Raw genomic sequence first — 15,527 nt, forward strand, 5'->3', positions numbered from 1 at the left:
CTCTTGGGGCATAGCGATATGCATCCTTTATTGTATTATAATTTGGTATAGCAGTGATCCAAAACAAATTTGTCTTTGTTGGGGCATGTAATGTGTTGTCTGAGTTTTGGCAGTTCATGGGTGAGGTTTGCATATATTAACATAGAAAAGGGTTATAAATTGTAATAATATTTCATAATATTACTGTTTTTACTGTATTTTTGATAAAAAAATGAAGCCTTGGTGAGCATAAGAATCTTCTCTAAAAAACATTGAGAAATCTTAACAGTCCCTCTCTTTTGAACAGTAGCTACAGTATGTCTAATTAATGCCATTAGGCATGCACATTCAAGCCATGTGGACAAATACAGCCAAATAAACAAATACAGGCATCCCTGTGGACGGCAAACATGAGTGTTAACAGTATTGACTGAATTCTTCACACTCGATTACACCATTTAAATGCTGCTGCTCTCAGGCAAGTGTATCCATGCCTCTGGCTGGTGTATTTTAACTTTGAAACACTATAGTAGATTTTATCCACATTTGCAATTGTATAACTTGACGCCTCACAAGTGTGTTTGTTTGAATTTGTCTGAAATGGAGGAAATCAACCTTGATGATTTCCCAAAGGTATTTGTGTTTTAGCCATAAGTCTTTCTGTTGTCTCTCTTTCTCTTTCAGTATTTCTAAAGATCTGCCGCTTGGGATGGCCTTCACCAACACTACCATGCAGATATTAGCCATGTGAAAGATCTGGCAGAAAAAAAATGGGTATGAAATCTGTACAAATTGTCACTTGTTTTGAAACTAAATGGTCTTGAAAACCCTACATGTTTAGTACAAAAACACTGACTTAACAATATAAGTAGATTTTAGTACAAATAAAAAATGTATGATATTATGACCCCTTAAAAGAAATTAGTAGGCCTGTCAAAATGAATTTTGTGATTATCATTTTTTTTTCGGTTAGGGTAGCAGCACCCATTTGGCTGTGCTACAGTATATGATCACGCTGCCATTCATTTAAGTGCCATTAAACCATTCAAGCACGACAAGACGCACAAAAATAACAAAAATTTATTGGCATGTTGTCTGTGAAGCAGCTCTCTGTAAACAAACACCTGAAACACGCGCACAGAATATCGTTTCGGAGAGCGTGCCAGCACCACATTGAGTTCTCTTTCCTTTTGCGCTTGAATGGACGAAGACACACAATGATTTCAAAATGAATGTAAAGACTTGTGAGAGAATAGGATGTGTGTCAGATCCGTGGCAAAAAAGGTGGATAATAACCCTGGGGTGCCATACTTGGGGGGGATCAAAACTTTTTTTTTTTTTATTACTGCAGGTATGTGGACTTGACTTGGGACTTGTCTCTCTTGACTCGAGAATTGAATGCAAAGACTTGAGCAATGACCTGGTCCCACCTCTGCAGTACTGTTCTGAAATCAATGCTAAATGCAAATAATACAAATATAATATATAAAAAATAAAATGCAAATATAATTTGTTTTACACATCTACAAGTCTCCCAGTGGTTTGAACAGGATATAATGTTAGCTTCTGCAGTTGATTTCACAAAACATACTGTTGATCAGTCTTTTTAATCTACATCATGTTAATTGTAGCATATTGCTGGTCCTATGCATTTTTGGATCATTTTAATACATTGCACAGTAAACATTTTGTCAAATGTTTGGTGGGCATTTAATATAACATTTTAAATTTCGTTCCTGAAGCACAACCAAAGCAAAAAAGCTGTGCACTTCAATTCTGGACTGCATTTGGGCGTACAGACTGAAACATTTCATTCAAGAGTACAAAGGAGAGCAGCACTGCAGGATCTTTTCATGATATGGCTATGATATGTATGTGGCTCATTTGAACAAGAAATGGCTGGCTGGCTGACTGAATGTAGGGCAGATCCAGGAGTCATGTTGAGGGGAGAGAGAGAGGCTGTGTTTGTGGTGCAGCCTCCCTCTTCTGGCTACATTATGTATTGCTCCACAGAATGAGCAGCTCCTAAATAGAGTAATACTGTGTTAAATCATAATTATGACAGTAAGTTTTCTTTTAAAGTCACAATTTCTATTTAATAGGGTTAGTAAAACAAAATCAATATCTTTCAAAATAGTTGGGCATAAAATAAGGTGAAATATGTGTGTTGCAGGGATGGCTGAGAGGTCGTGTGTGGCGGTGAGCAGCTGAGGTCGGCTGTGATCTGGGTCTTCTCTTCTGACTGAGAGCATGTACAGGAGGAATGGACTTCCTGCCAGCGTCAGCATCACCTCTCGCCACACACAGGTACTAAAACACATCCCATTTGTTTACGAAAGAGTTCAACCATGACAGCATCTGTCCTGAAATGTATGGTTATTTATGACAGTGCCTGCTTTCTTAATTTATCTTAACCTTTTGACCTGGCAACCTTTTTTTTTTTTACATAGCTGCGATATATAGTTTTCTCTTTTGTTTATTTTTTTTAATTTCATTTTATTTAGTCTTATTGCCAGGATTAATATCAGAAAGACCGGCAAATAAGGCAATCAGTTAATGTTCAGTTAAACTGTGCATAATGGATTATAAATGAGAGATTTATTGCAGATGATCATAACAGCTTTGCGATGCATGTGATTGTTCAACGCGGGGTGGGTGCGTGGTTTAGTCTGATATGAGTGTTGTGTGCAGCGCTCAAGTTAGATCACTTGATATTGGCTTGCTAAAGGGAATCAGATCAGAGAAATAGCAGCTTGTTGGTCCATCAGTGCTGATCCGTTCAGATGCACACTGGCAGGACGCTGCTCCAGTGAGACAGTGTTATGTCATTGGCATGCTGTGTGAACTGGAACTCATCTAGAGAGTCAGCGATAGTTCAGTAGATGTGACACACACAGCAAGCTGACACAATTTCATAAGGTAAGAGGTTAAACAAATTTCTGTGAAGCCAGAGGTTTTCGGCGCTGGGACAGGGGGCAGACTAAAAGATTTTTTAACACCATTTTCAGATTGATCTAGACCAAACGAATCGGCCAGTTAGGAGATTATTGCAGTTGTGGTGCATTTTTTTTATATATATATGTATATATGGCCCAATGACGTGACGTGCAATTTTGATGTCCAAACCCCTTTATGAAGTCAAAATAAGGAAATGTTTAATAAAAAGCACATTTATTGAATCAATTGATCTCTGTTTATCAAATGATATAAACATATATTGAGGGTATTACAAAGTGTAAGAATTATTAGACATTATAGTCACATAATGTCATACCGGATAACTGTCCGGACCTTAGAGTGACATAAAAAAAAGCCAAACAAACTGTAAAAAATCGAATAAACCCTAACATCTCCTCCACAGGCATTATAGTATGAGTCTTGACAACAATATATTTAAATATTACAAAGAATATGACATCCAGTTAATTGTTATGCTTTGGAGCATTCTGTCCCAAAACTGGCTGTCAGCCAATGTCATACGGGATAACAAGCAAACTGGAGCAATTTTATTGTGAATTTTATTTTGACACGATGTGAGACAGCATGTTACACAATCAGGAAGACCCTGATGGACCCCCAAACAATGGTGAAAGGTAAGTATGTCTTTCATAAAATGTGTTTAACTCACCCTTTTTCTTCACTAGCACACTATGTAGTAAAATCCTGTGTCATATGGGATAACGCTAAAATAACATATATAATGTGGATTTTATGTAAATATGTTTATTTAGCATGAATTTACATATTTGGAAGTTGAAGGTAAAGGTTGCAGATTTCTATAGGTAGCCAAAAATACTGCCTGATAAAGATTTAAACTGAGTTTTGTCATACCGGATAACAATTTTGTCATATAGGATAACAGTTACTTTCTGTTTGACAATATATTATTATACAGTTTTCAGCTTTAATTTGTATAATTTCCATTAAAATTGTGATATTAACATATCATTAACATTGTTTAGTTAAATATTAGCAAATTATATAATTCATATTAATATTCAATTACAATTACACTTAATTATTGTCCAACCTGTCATATTGGGGAATCAGCCCCTTTAAGTCTATAAAAATGTAGTGTTCATTTAATGAAACTAATGAAATTTAGTGATTCAAGGTACTTCAACCCATTAATAAGATTTTTCTTTATAAATATGTTGTTCAATTACATGCTTTTGTAAATTTGTTGTTCAAATAAATGATGTTCAGTGAAATGAGTGAAGGTCGCCTACTTTAACCCTTTACATTATTTATGAATATTGATGTAGAGTGGCTATGATCATCAATAAAATGATTCACGGTACTTTTCAGTACTAAATTAAACCTAATGTTGAAAAGTTGTGCTGTTCTGATATTCATAAACATGAAAAAAAATTTTAAATGTATTTGTATACTTGCCAAATCTGGGAAGAAACCACACTGAGTTTGTGTGTAACAGTTTACACACTGAAAACCACATCTGTATTTCTTTACAGTGGAGCCTAATTAATTTCCTTGGAAAAACATTGCATAACATAAACATTAATTATTTATGAACATTATTAAGTGTTGTAAAAATGACAATTCATGTGTTAACTTATATGGTGTCATACCGAGTAACAACTTAAGTCAGGCGGGATAACGCTGTTTTTTCCCATTGAAATGAATTATTTCACTTCATGGAGTTGAGGAAACAATAATAACATGATACCAAGTCCTGTAAAACATTTTCAGACATTTCGCATTTTAAATCACATTGCAGTGTTAAAATGTGGGTAAAGAACTTGAACAAGTAGGGTCACGTTTAAAGAAATCACAATATAATGAGAAAAAATTGTTGTGCAAAACATTTTTTTCTGTGCTCCAAATATTGTTTACTGCATCACTTTATATATTCATTAAGTATTATTGATTTGAAAAGTTTTAATATCGTAATATTTAGAAAATGCATTAACGTTATCCCGTATGACATTTTGACTGGTGTCGTCACATGATTCTCAGTTAAACCGCTTAAAATACATTGTTTAAAATTGAGATTTTAGTAATAAGTAAAAAACACCCCCATAAAGATAATAACTACTTTGATGTGCAGTTTTAACCTTTTTGAATTTTTTATCAGTTGAAAACCTTATTTGTCACTGGCCCATATGTATATATTAAAGGGATACTCCACTTTTTTGGGAAATAGGCTCATTTTACAACTCCCCCAGAGTTAAACAGTTGAGTTTTACCGTTTTCGAATCCAATCAGCCGATCTCCAGGTCTGGCGGTACCACTTTTAGCATAGCTTAGCATAGATCATTGAATCGGACAGGACCATTAGCATCTCTCTCAAATAAATGGCCAAAGAGTTTCGATATTTTTCCTATTTAAAACTTGACTCTTCTGTAGTTACATCGTGTACTAAGACCGACAGAAAATGTAAAGTTGCGATTTTCTAGGCTGATATGGCAAGGAACTATACTCTCATTCCTGCGTAATAATCAAGAAACTTTGCTGCCGTACCATGAGTCCAGCAGGTGTAATGATATGACGCAGCGCCTGAAAATAGTCCCCAGCTCGGTAACTTCCAACGTGACCGGGAATAAGTTTGTCTAACCTATTAGACCTATTTTCAGGTGCTGCGTCATATCATTACGCCTGCTGGACTCATGGTACGGCAACAAAGTTTCTTGATTATTACGCAGGAATGAGAGTATAGTTCCTAGCCATATCAGCCTAGAAAATCGCAACTTTTCATTTTCCGTCGGCCTTAGTACACGATGTAACTACAGAAGAGTCAAGTTTTAAATAGGAAAAATATCGAAACTCTTTGGTCATTTTTTTTAGAGAGATGCTAATGGTCTTGTCCGATTCAATGATCTATGCTAAGCTATGCTAAAAGTGGTACCGCCAGACCCGGAGATCGGCTGAATGGATTCGAAAATGGTAAAACTCAACTGTTTAACTCTGGGGGAGTTGTAAAATGAGCCTATTTCCAAAAAAAGTGGAGTATCCCTTTAAAATGTCAATTCTTCCTGTAATGGCAAAGCTGATTTTTTTTTTTTTTTTTTTTGCAAACATTTCTCCAGTGTCATATGATACTAATATGTTGATTTCGTGCTCAAGAAACAGTTTTTATTATCAATATTGAAAACAGTTGTACAGCTTTTTTTTTTTTTTTGTGGAAACTGATTAATTTTTTTCTTCAGGATTCTTTGATGAATAGAAAGTTCAAAAGAACAGCATTTATTTGAAATAGAAGTTTAGTAACATAATGTCTTTACTGTTGTGGTGGCAAACAATTTTCTAAAACTGAATAAGAGACAAACATGGATCAGTTGTCTTTTAAAGATTATTTATTCCCTTGCTAGGAAAGGTCAGCAGTCATACAGTCATTACAAAGTGCCTGCAGAGTGTGACCACGAGTGGGGGCATCCTTCATTCTTTATAGTTGTTCCACCCCCAAGGTTGTTTTCCCGAGGCTAAATGATGATATCTCTCAGCCATAGCTAATACATTGTTTAGATTTGTCTATCATATTATACCCTTGAATGGAGACCCTCTGTCTCGGTCATACACTTAGTCACACATTAACTTTTGTCAGGTCATATACAAGGAGATACACATACATACATTCATAAGGGTATCTCTCGACACTACATTAATCTAATTACCATCATATTTCTAAGATTCTATAAATATAATTAAATGCAAATGCAAAATTAAATGCAAGTAATTTCTTCCAAAATTCTGAATGGTAGTGTACAGCGTTTGTAATAACCAGAAATGAGGGCATTAACGAATCTGCTAGCAATTAAGGGTGCACACAGAACAGATAAGACACAGAGAAGATAAGACTGATATTTTACATCAGTACGGATATTACACTGGATGGAATGGGGAGACTTCAAAGGGGATCTGTCAGGATCATTTGCCGAGGAGAAATCGTTCTTTTCATAGTGACTGTATCTTTCCTTCTCAGGCCTTTGTTATGTGGTCTATTTTTGTCTGGCTTTAATTATCATATGGGTTGGATTGGCTCATTGCCTGTTAATAAAGTGATGTGGTTGCATTCTGATCCACTTTTACCATCTGGGCTGAATAATCAAATGGAATAAAGTAATTCAAATGGACAATGGTAATTAAACTGATTAAAAGTCCACAGGAACAGTTCAACTGGCCATGACTCTTTGTCCATATGGATTTTATAGGTGTATGAAATATCATCCCTGATTTTATGTCCAGTTGTTCTCTCTCTTTCCTGCCTAACTGTCTTCCTCCTGTGTTTGCAGGACAGCAGTAGTTCTGAGTCCCTGGATGGACGGAGCTTGGACTCTGCCAAGAGCTTTGACGCGGTGGTGTTTGACATGCTCAAAGTGACACCTGAGGAGTTCGCTGTAAGTTTATACAGTAAATACTCCAGTTCACACCTGGTCTCATGAGAAAAAAACATGGCTATGCATACTTTTCTTTCCTTACTATTAATTAAGTGTCTGTAGGTACAAATTGCTGCATTTTCTATGGGAAATGACCACTAGGGGCGCTAAAAGCCCTACCAATTTAACTCCCATTGACCGATACAGAGAGGAAGTTAATACACTTAATATAAACCTAAACTTCAGTTTGTTCCTCACACAAAGCTTCTGTTCAGTGTCTTTTGAGGTTGAATGTTGTTTTAAAATTATACTTAAAATCCAGGTAGATGGTTTGAGTTTAGGGTTTTAGGGAAAAAATGCATTACTTTTGGTTGATTTTAAGACTAGTTGATAGTTGACATTTATCTGAGATAAGTTTGAAAAAATAAAACTCATTTTTGTGCCACTCAGTGAGGGTTTGACATGGAAACTGCAGTGATTTGAAACTAGGGCAACACATTTCAGTTATTATTTATTTATTTATTTATTTATTCATTTAAATACTTGTCAGACTTTATCAGCATATATTATCAGACCTTTGCTCACACTTATTCATGTCAATTCCAACTCTGACTTTAAGTGCACAATGGCCTAGTTATTCAATTTCAACTTTCCATCCCATAATTATAGTCAACTCAAGGCAAGTATTTAATTACCTATTCATTTTATATGGCTCTTTTTATATTTATAGAAACCCAGTATGCTCTAATAAAGGTGCATTAAGTAACCTTTTCCACTGCAAAAAAAAAAAAAAAAGTAAAAAAAAGTAAAAAGCACTTTTGTACAATAATATTTAAAATTGTACATTCACAAGAGTGAAAACTTCACGAAAACTTGCAAGTCAAAATGCTAAAAATTACTTGCTTCATCTTTTAAGTGCCCTGCAATGTAATTTTAAATGTTAATGTAATATTTCACCCAACAATTATTATTATTGACTTTTTCCTATTCATTGAAATGGTGAGCACAGCTGACACTGGTATCCATCTGCTCTTACTGTATGGAAAAGAGCTGCCTGGACGTTCTGCTAAACATCTCATTTTGTTCTACACAAGAAAAAAAGTCATACAGGCTTGGAACAATTTGAGATGATTAAATTATTAAATACATTTTATTTTTGAGTGAGCTACCCTTTTGAAGCTTGAAATTGTTGTCAGATTAACATTGTAGCTTTTATTTTGCAGAGTCAGATCACTTTGATGGATGCTCCTGTATTCAAGGCGATACAGCCTGAGGTGAGACAGATATCTATGGCAACTAAATACACATCCTCTGTGTTTATCAAGCCACATGAGCCTCACAGCTGTGAACTGATCTCATGTGCTCTCTGGTGCTACAGATTAATGTGACGTGGCACTATAGCAGTGTGACACACACACACACACACACACACACACACACAAAGACCACAGTACCCACAGAATCTAGCTCCACATTCTTCCATTACTTTAACCAGAGCCTATCCTCTGCAGTTACAGAGCCCTCAGTACTTTCCTTAGTTAACATTTTATTTGAAAATGAAAAGGTGCTCATAACAGTTATAATGTGAAGTTTTTCCACAGGTAATAAAAACAGGTCTGCCAAGGCACTTTTCAGTTTTCTGAAGGTTTTGTGTAGAACGTTTTCAGTGTGATAAATTTTCATTGACTACATTTGGGCGTTTAGCAGGTTAGCTGTTATTCATAACATAAGTGTTTAGTATTCATGTTATCTTGCCGTTGTCTATGGTTGTACATATGAATCTGTGTAATGAATATGTATATTCATTCTTTCACAAAATTATGACAGAATGAAGATTATTACCCAAAAATGCCTTAATATTTTCAAGCTATAAATGCCCTTAGATCAGTGGTTCTCAACCAAGGGGACCGGGAACCATTAGGGGCCTCAGGAAACTCAGGAAAGAGGGCTGTAGGATGACTTAAAATTATTAAAATAATATTAATTATCAAATTGGATAAAAATACTTAAAATATTTCTTTTTAAAATAAAAAAAACATTTAATTAAACTGGAAAATAATTGCATCACATGGTCAAAGACACATTAATTGTGGAATGTCAGTTGAAAAGACTACATAACATAAAAAATTGGATAGTCTGGCTCACATTTTAGGGTTTATAGGAGTATGTTGAGAAAACAGTTTTACCATTTTTATCATGAGGAAATATTAGCCAGGCTTCTTTCAGGTCACTGCCGTGTAGACAGTCTACCCAGTGATGGCGTAATGCTTGAGCAGAGAATGATTTGGCAGTCTGTTTGCCAATTAGTCTTAATCAAGCCACTTTTCTTAACGTGAAGTCTGGAATCATTTGGTTTCCATTCATGGTGACCTTGGTGTGAATCTCTGGCCTTTTTCAGAGAAATTAGCCCATGGATCTTAACATTTAGTAAGAATGAGTCAGGGTTGTGTAAACTTTATCCAGAGTATGAATTAGCTTGAGTGATGTGAGTGTTAAAGTTGGATGGTGATTGACCTACATCTTTGCAGGTCTTAGTTAACATGACATCATCTCTGTGAGTCTGTGGATTTGAGTTCTCTTGTTGGAATCACTTCTCACTGACAGCCACAGATATTCCAGAATGGATCCATTTAAAAAGACCGTGGGTTTATTGTTATTTATTGTTTTTCCACGTAGCCACATTATTAGGTAGCGTTATGAGTTCTCAGCAACCATTGCTGTGTGGTTGGTTTGGTCTGTTGAGAATTTGGATTTCATGAATAGGAGACAAAAAAGGGCCAGAAACTTCAGTGCTTGCTTAGTCAAAATCAGATTTATTTTTTATATTTAATTATACTCTCAGTAAGTAAGAATTTTTTTTTTTTTTTGGAAGAAATTAATACTTTTATTCAGCAGGGATACGTTGATCAAAGGTGACAGTGAAGACATTTTACAATGTTTCAAAAGATTTCTATCTCAAATAAATGCTGTTCTTTTGAAATTTCTGTAATTTCTGTTCATGAAAGAATATTCTTATATTTGTGATAATAAGAAATGTTTATTGAGCTCTAAATCAGCATAGTAGAATTATTTCTGTTGGAACATGTGACAATGAAGACTCATGTGATTCAGTGTTGCCATCTCAGGAAAAAAATAGGCTACATAATAAATGCAGCCTTGGTGAGACTACTATCAAATACATTAGAAAATCCCCCTAACTTTTGAACGGTAGTGTATATTTTTGCAACACAGTCTGTATACATATTTAAAATCTAAATTTGTTTGGATTTGTGTTTTCTAGCAATACACTTTAACTGTAAAAGACTGTTAAAATGTGCGAGTAAAAACCTGTTTATTGGTTAACAGTAACTGGGTTTCCATTCCATTCTATTAGATTTTGAATTTTGTTTTTTTTTTATCTGGCGTTTTATTTAAAAAGCAACTTTTAATGAACCTTGATTCATTATGTGGTTTTCTCTCTACCACCAGTGTTATGGTGGATGGCATGTAAAAATACAGTTTAAGTAGCAACATGGTCTTGCTAGATCATCAGAAAAAGGCTGTAGGGTTTACTCTTTTTGGTTGTTCTGTGAATGTTTACTTTTTTATTTAATTTTTACTAAATTTTTCTGGCAACCACAACTGCCTTTTAATGAAGCTGTCACTCAGTAGTTGCTAGCTAATTTGAGACCTTGTGTCAGGTTTGTAGTTGAGCAACAGAGAAAAATAATTAGGTAACACTTTATTTTAAAGTATCATTGTTACATACGTTACATGTAGTTACCATAGTAATAGTATGCAAATAAATACATGCAACTAAACCAAACCCTAATCCTAACCCTATAGTAAGTACATGTAGTTACTTAATATTACTCAGTACTTAAATGTAAAATTACAGTGTAACAAAGACACCTTAAAATAAAGTGTAGCCATTTATTAATGATCATTTTGGGTACAAGTTTTAAAGTTTGACAGATGTGGCAGCATAATACAATTCACTAAATAATTGAGATTTATTTAATAACATGTATTTCCAGCAGCACACAGTTATTGCTCTTCTCCCTGTATCATCTAAAAAACATCTAAATGAAAGGATACTTAAAAAGGCCTAACTGCTTTTTGTGCAGTTTGAATGTGTGGATATTTGGCACCAAAACATTAGTCTATATTGGAAACAGCAAAGAAGTATTTTACCTCATCCTCCCTCTAGAGTCTCTTCAGTCACGGGTGAAAATGTTTTTTTTTTCTACAGCTGACAGCGCTATCATGTTTATCTTCTTGTACACAAGGTGTTGCCAATGGTTTTATTGCTGAAAAATGTCAGTTCTTGACTCAAAGTGGTTTTAATTGGTGTTGAGGGAAACTATTTGATTTGTGGAGTATGAACTTGATTTATGTCAAGATGAATCTTCCCCCTTCATTCCTTTAGACATGTTTGCATTGCGGCAGCTTTCTGCACACATACATTTTTCAGTTGATTGATTTTATAAAAAGTAACAAAATATCTATAATGGTATTCCTTCTCTGAAGAGGACTAGAGTGTGAAACACATTGAATTAATATCCCTACAGCAGAAGTTCCCACTGGAAAAGAGCTAATTTTAAAAATGCTGAGTTTGACCTCCCCAGCCACTAATTCAGGACCCGTCCGTTACACTCAGTCTTTCCGACCCTGACATATTTAACAATGTAAGTGGTCTTGTTATTGTTGAGCCGTTTGCCTGTAAGTTCCATTGGCCTGTGGAAATACTAGTATAAGTACATTTTTGCGTTCGACCACATGCACATACATTCATTCATCAATGTTTCAGCTGCATGCTTCAGGGATTATTGCGGATTCTAAAAGGAGATGTTCGTGAAGTTGACACGGGCATCTGGATTAATAGATTTCAGATGTACGTCGGTTCTAGAACCTCTACATTTTTAGTGCCGTGTGAGGAGACAGAGTCTGTTTGCATAAAGTGGTGTGCTGTACAGTTTTCTTTGGCTACAGACATTTTAAAGAAATGATAGTCAGAAAGTTTGTAGACTTTGCAAGTGGAACTAGTGATATAAGAGAAAAATGAAGCATAATTCATTAATCTTTGTGCTGTATATATGGCACATGCCGCTCTAAAGTTTATTTTTAACAAGGGATCATTTCAGTTATATTTCAGTGGGATTGTTTGGTGATCCTGTCACAATGTAATGCTGATTCTGCAAAGAGGCTGTTATTGAAGGATGGAGCAATTGAAGTATATGTGATGAATGGTGTAGTTATAACATCTACGTGTAGGAGTTAATTGTAGGGGTGTCTCTTAAAGGGCCAGCAGCAAAAATAAATATATAGAATAAAATGATTCTTAGGGTCAGAGAGAAGGTTGGAAAATGATAATGGAAAAACTGAAATATGACTGTTTTGGGTGCAAAATAATAACTAATATACACTACTAATCAAAGTTTCTTGAAAGAATGCTGACCAAGGCTGCATTTATTTGATCAAAATAATATTGAAATATTATTACATTTTGTTTCTATTATTTGTATTATAAAATGTAATTTTAAGCTGTAATTTATTCCTGTGATGGTGAAGCTGAATTTTTAGTAGTCTTTACTCCAGTCTTTAGTGTCACATGATCCTTCAGAAATAATTTGAGTATGCTTATGCTCTTTGATGGTCAATTTCTTTGATGTTTAAGACACATCTCTTTTTATCAATGTAGAAAACATTTGTGCTGCTTAATAGGGAAACCGTGAACCCTTTTTTCCAGGATTCTTCACATGATAGTATTCATCTATTTAAAATAGAAATATTTTGCAACAGCGTACTGTCACGTTTTTGGTTTGTTTATTTCATGTTTCCATGTCTGTCATGTGATTCCCTGTTTGTCATGTGATCCTGCCATGTGTCTTGTCATTGGTTAATCGTCTGTTCATTGTTCACAGGTGTCCCTTGTCTTGTCATTAGTCTGTGTATTTAAGCCCTCATGTTTGCCATGTGTCTTTGTCAAGTATTGTTTCCTGTAGACCACTGTTTGTCCATGTCCATGTCCATGTCCATGTCCATGTTTTTTTTATTTTTCATGCCACGCCATGTTTTTGTTTCATGTTTGGTTTTGTTTATAATAAACTGCACTTGGGTTCTCATTTACACTTGCCTCCAGTGGATCCTTTACACGTACAAGTTTTTACTTTTTTTTTTTTTTTTTTTTACTTAAATGCATCCTTGCTGCATAAAAGTATAGTCTTTTCTTTTTTTTTTTTGTATAAAACAAAATACAATCTTATTGAACCCAAATGTTTGAATGGTAGTATATTACCAAACAAGACTTCTTGTGACCCACTCCTTGACTGTTCAATCCAACAAAATGTGCGGCTTTAAGTGATGACTTTGCAAACAGACCCAAAATTATTTTGGTAAGGTAATGTACCCAGACTGAGCTGCTTATTCACATGGAAACTCCACTCCACTCAGTCCATGTCGAAACTGAAATGCCTTTGAATGTTTCCATCTGCTCTTAGTCTGCACGATACTATAAAAGTGTTAGTATTCATAGCTCTGTGAACCTAAGGAGGCTTAGAAGCATATAAAGTCCCCATGCAAAGCTTTTTATGTCAAAGAGATGAAGGCAGTGGGTGTGTTTTTTTTTGTTCTGTGCATTCTTTTCTTTTCTATTCTACCAAACGTAATATTCCTATAATAATAAGCCTGCAACAAAGGCCTATAACAAATAAAGTACGGTAAAATGTGTAGTAAATTTCACTAATGCTAAAAGGATAAAAATGGTGGTGCTCTAACTATTGTGTGTATAGTATTTTACTTTTTATGCCTTTCTTAGTCGGACAGTCTTATGCTCAACGAATTAATACTTTTATCAATACAGCAGGTATGCATTAAATTGATCAGAAGAGAAAGTAAAAACTTTTACATTGTTATAAAAAAATCTATGTGAAATAAATCCTTTTTTTTTTTCTTTTCTTTTTTTACTTTCTATTTATCAAAATAAATACATGCATAATCATGGTTTCCACAATAATATAAAACAGCGCAGCTGTTTTAAACTGTTATAATAATAAGAACTGTTTCTTGAGCACCAGATCAGCATATTAGTATGATTTCTGAAAGATCATGTGACACTGAAGACTGAAGTAATGATGCTGAAAATTCAGCTTTGCATCACACTAATACATTACATTCATTTATTTCAAAATTTATTATAAAATAGAAAACATTGGTTTTAAATTGTAATAATATTTCACAATATTACTGTTTTAACTTAATTTTTGATCAGATAAATGGAGCACAAGAGACTTCTTTCAAAAACATTTAAAAAAAAGAAGCTTTTCTGGCCCCAAACTTTTGAACGGTAGTGTAGATAAAATGACATTGCAGTTTTATGTCACTTGCACATCTTAGACTTAAATATTACAACACTGTTGAAAGGTTTAATTGACTATTTGTTTGTTTAGGAGCTGGCGAGTTGTGGATGGAACAAGAAAGAGAAGCACAGCCTTTCACCCAACGTTGTGGCCTTCACACGGAGATTTAACCAGGTAAGCAAATCTGCACTTGTCATCGTAGCCAACAGGTGCACTGTAAGATTATGTATTACATGCTTAACTTCACTGCAATATTAATTCTCTGTGTGCTAAACTTGGTGGTGGCTGGAGCTAAAGACTAACATCCTGCTGTATGTGTTTGAAAGACCTATTTATAGCAGTTAATAGAGGTATAGAGTGTAAAATTACTGATCAGAGGTGGATTTAGAGCTGTTCAGCACACTCTTATTCATATATCACCCTATCCTGGGTCTAAGACCTGGGTCCATTAGCACCACCAGAAATAAAACATATAATGGAGGTCAATGTGTCGTCATTATACTGAAAGAGGGATGAGAATACTCTATTGTGACACTGTATTCTAGTTGCAGACATGGGTTGTGTTCAGAAACCTCACTGTATCGCTGATAAAGAAGATTTAATGTAGATGATTTAGGCTCTAAGTTTAACACATAAGACTTTTAATGTAATAGTGTCCACTTGTACACGCTTAATGGAGTTCACAGCTTTGGCTGTTTTAAATAACATGATAACTCTTTACTGGATATTACAGTTTTGTAGTGCAAACAGGTGCTTCAGATAGACAAATGCTGGTCCATATAGTTAATTCATCCAGGAGCTGCTGCATTAACTCCTTTAAATAACAGAATATACAAGAAACAGAACTGGAAACATCCAACAGAAGTGTCTGTTGATG

The 15,527-nt window shown here is 34.8% G+C and overlaps 1 protein-coding gene across 1 annotated transcript in view; it reads left to right on the forward strand.

The window, feature by feature from the left end:
* Nucleotides 1-15,527, forward strand: part of ralgps1 (Ral GEF with PH domain and SH3 binding motif 1) — a 116,151-nt gene that overhangs the window by 7,701 nt on the left and 92,923 nt on the right. Inside the window, exons 3-7 of the mRNA XM_084388481.1 lie at nt 664-753; nt 2,153-2,286; nt 7,230-7,334; nt 8,537-8,587; nt 14,741-14,824. Coding sequence (XP_084244607.1) covers nt 2,230-2,286; nt 7,230-7,334; nt 8,537-8,587; nt 14,741-14,824 — 297 coding nt within the window. The 5' untranslated portion in view covers nt 664-753; nt 2,153-2,229. The remainder of the gene's footprint in view (nt 1-663; nt 754-2,152; nt 2,287-7,229; nt 7,335-8,536; nt 8,588-14,740; nt 14,825-15,527) is intronic.

Source organism: Rutilus rutilus, assembly GCF_951802725.1.
Source record: "Rutilus rutilus genome assembly, chromosome: 19".
Classification (NCBI taxonomy): domain Eukaryota; kingdom Metazoa; phylum Chordata; class Actinopteri; order Cypriniformes; family Leuciscidae; genus Rutilus; species Rutilus rutilus.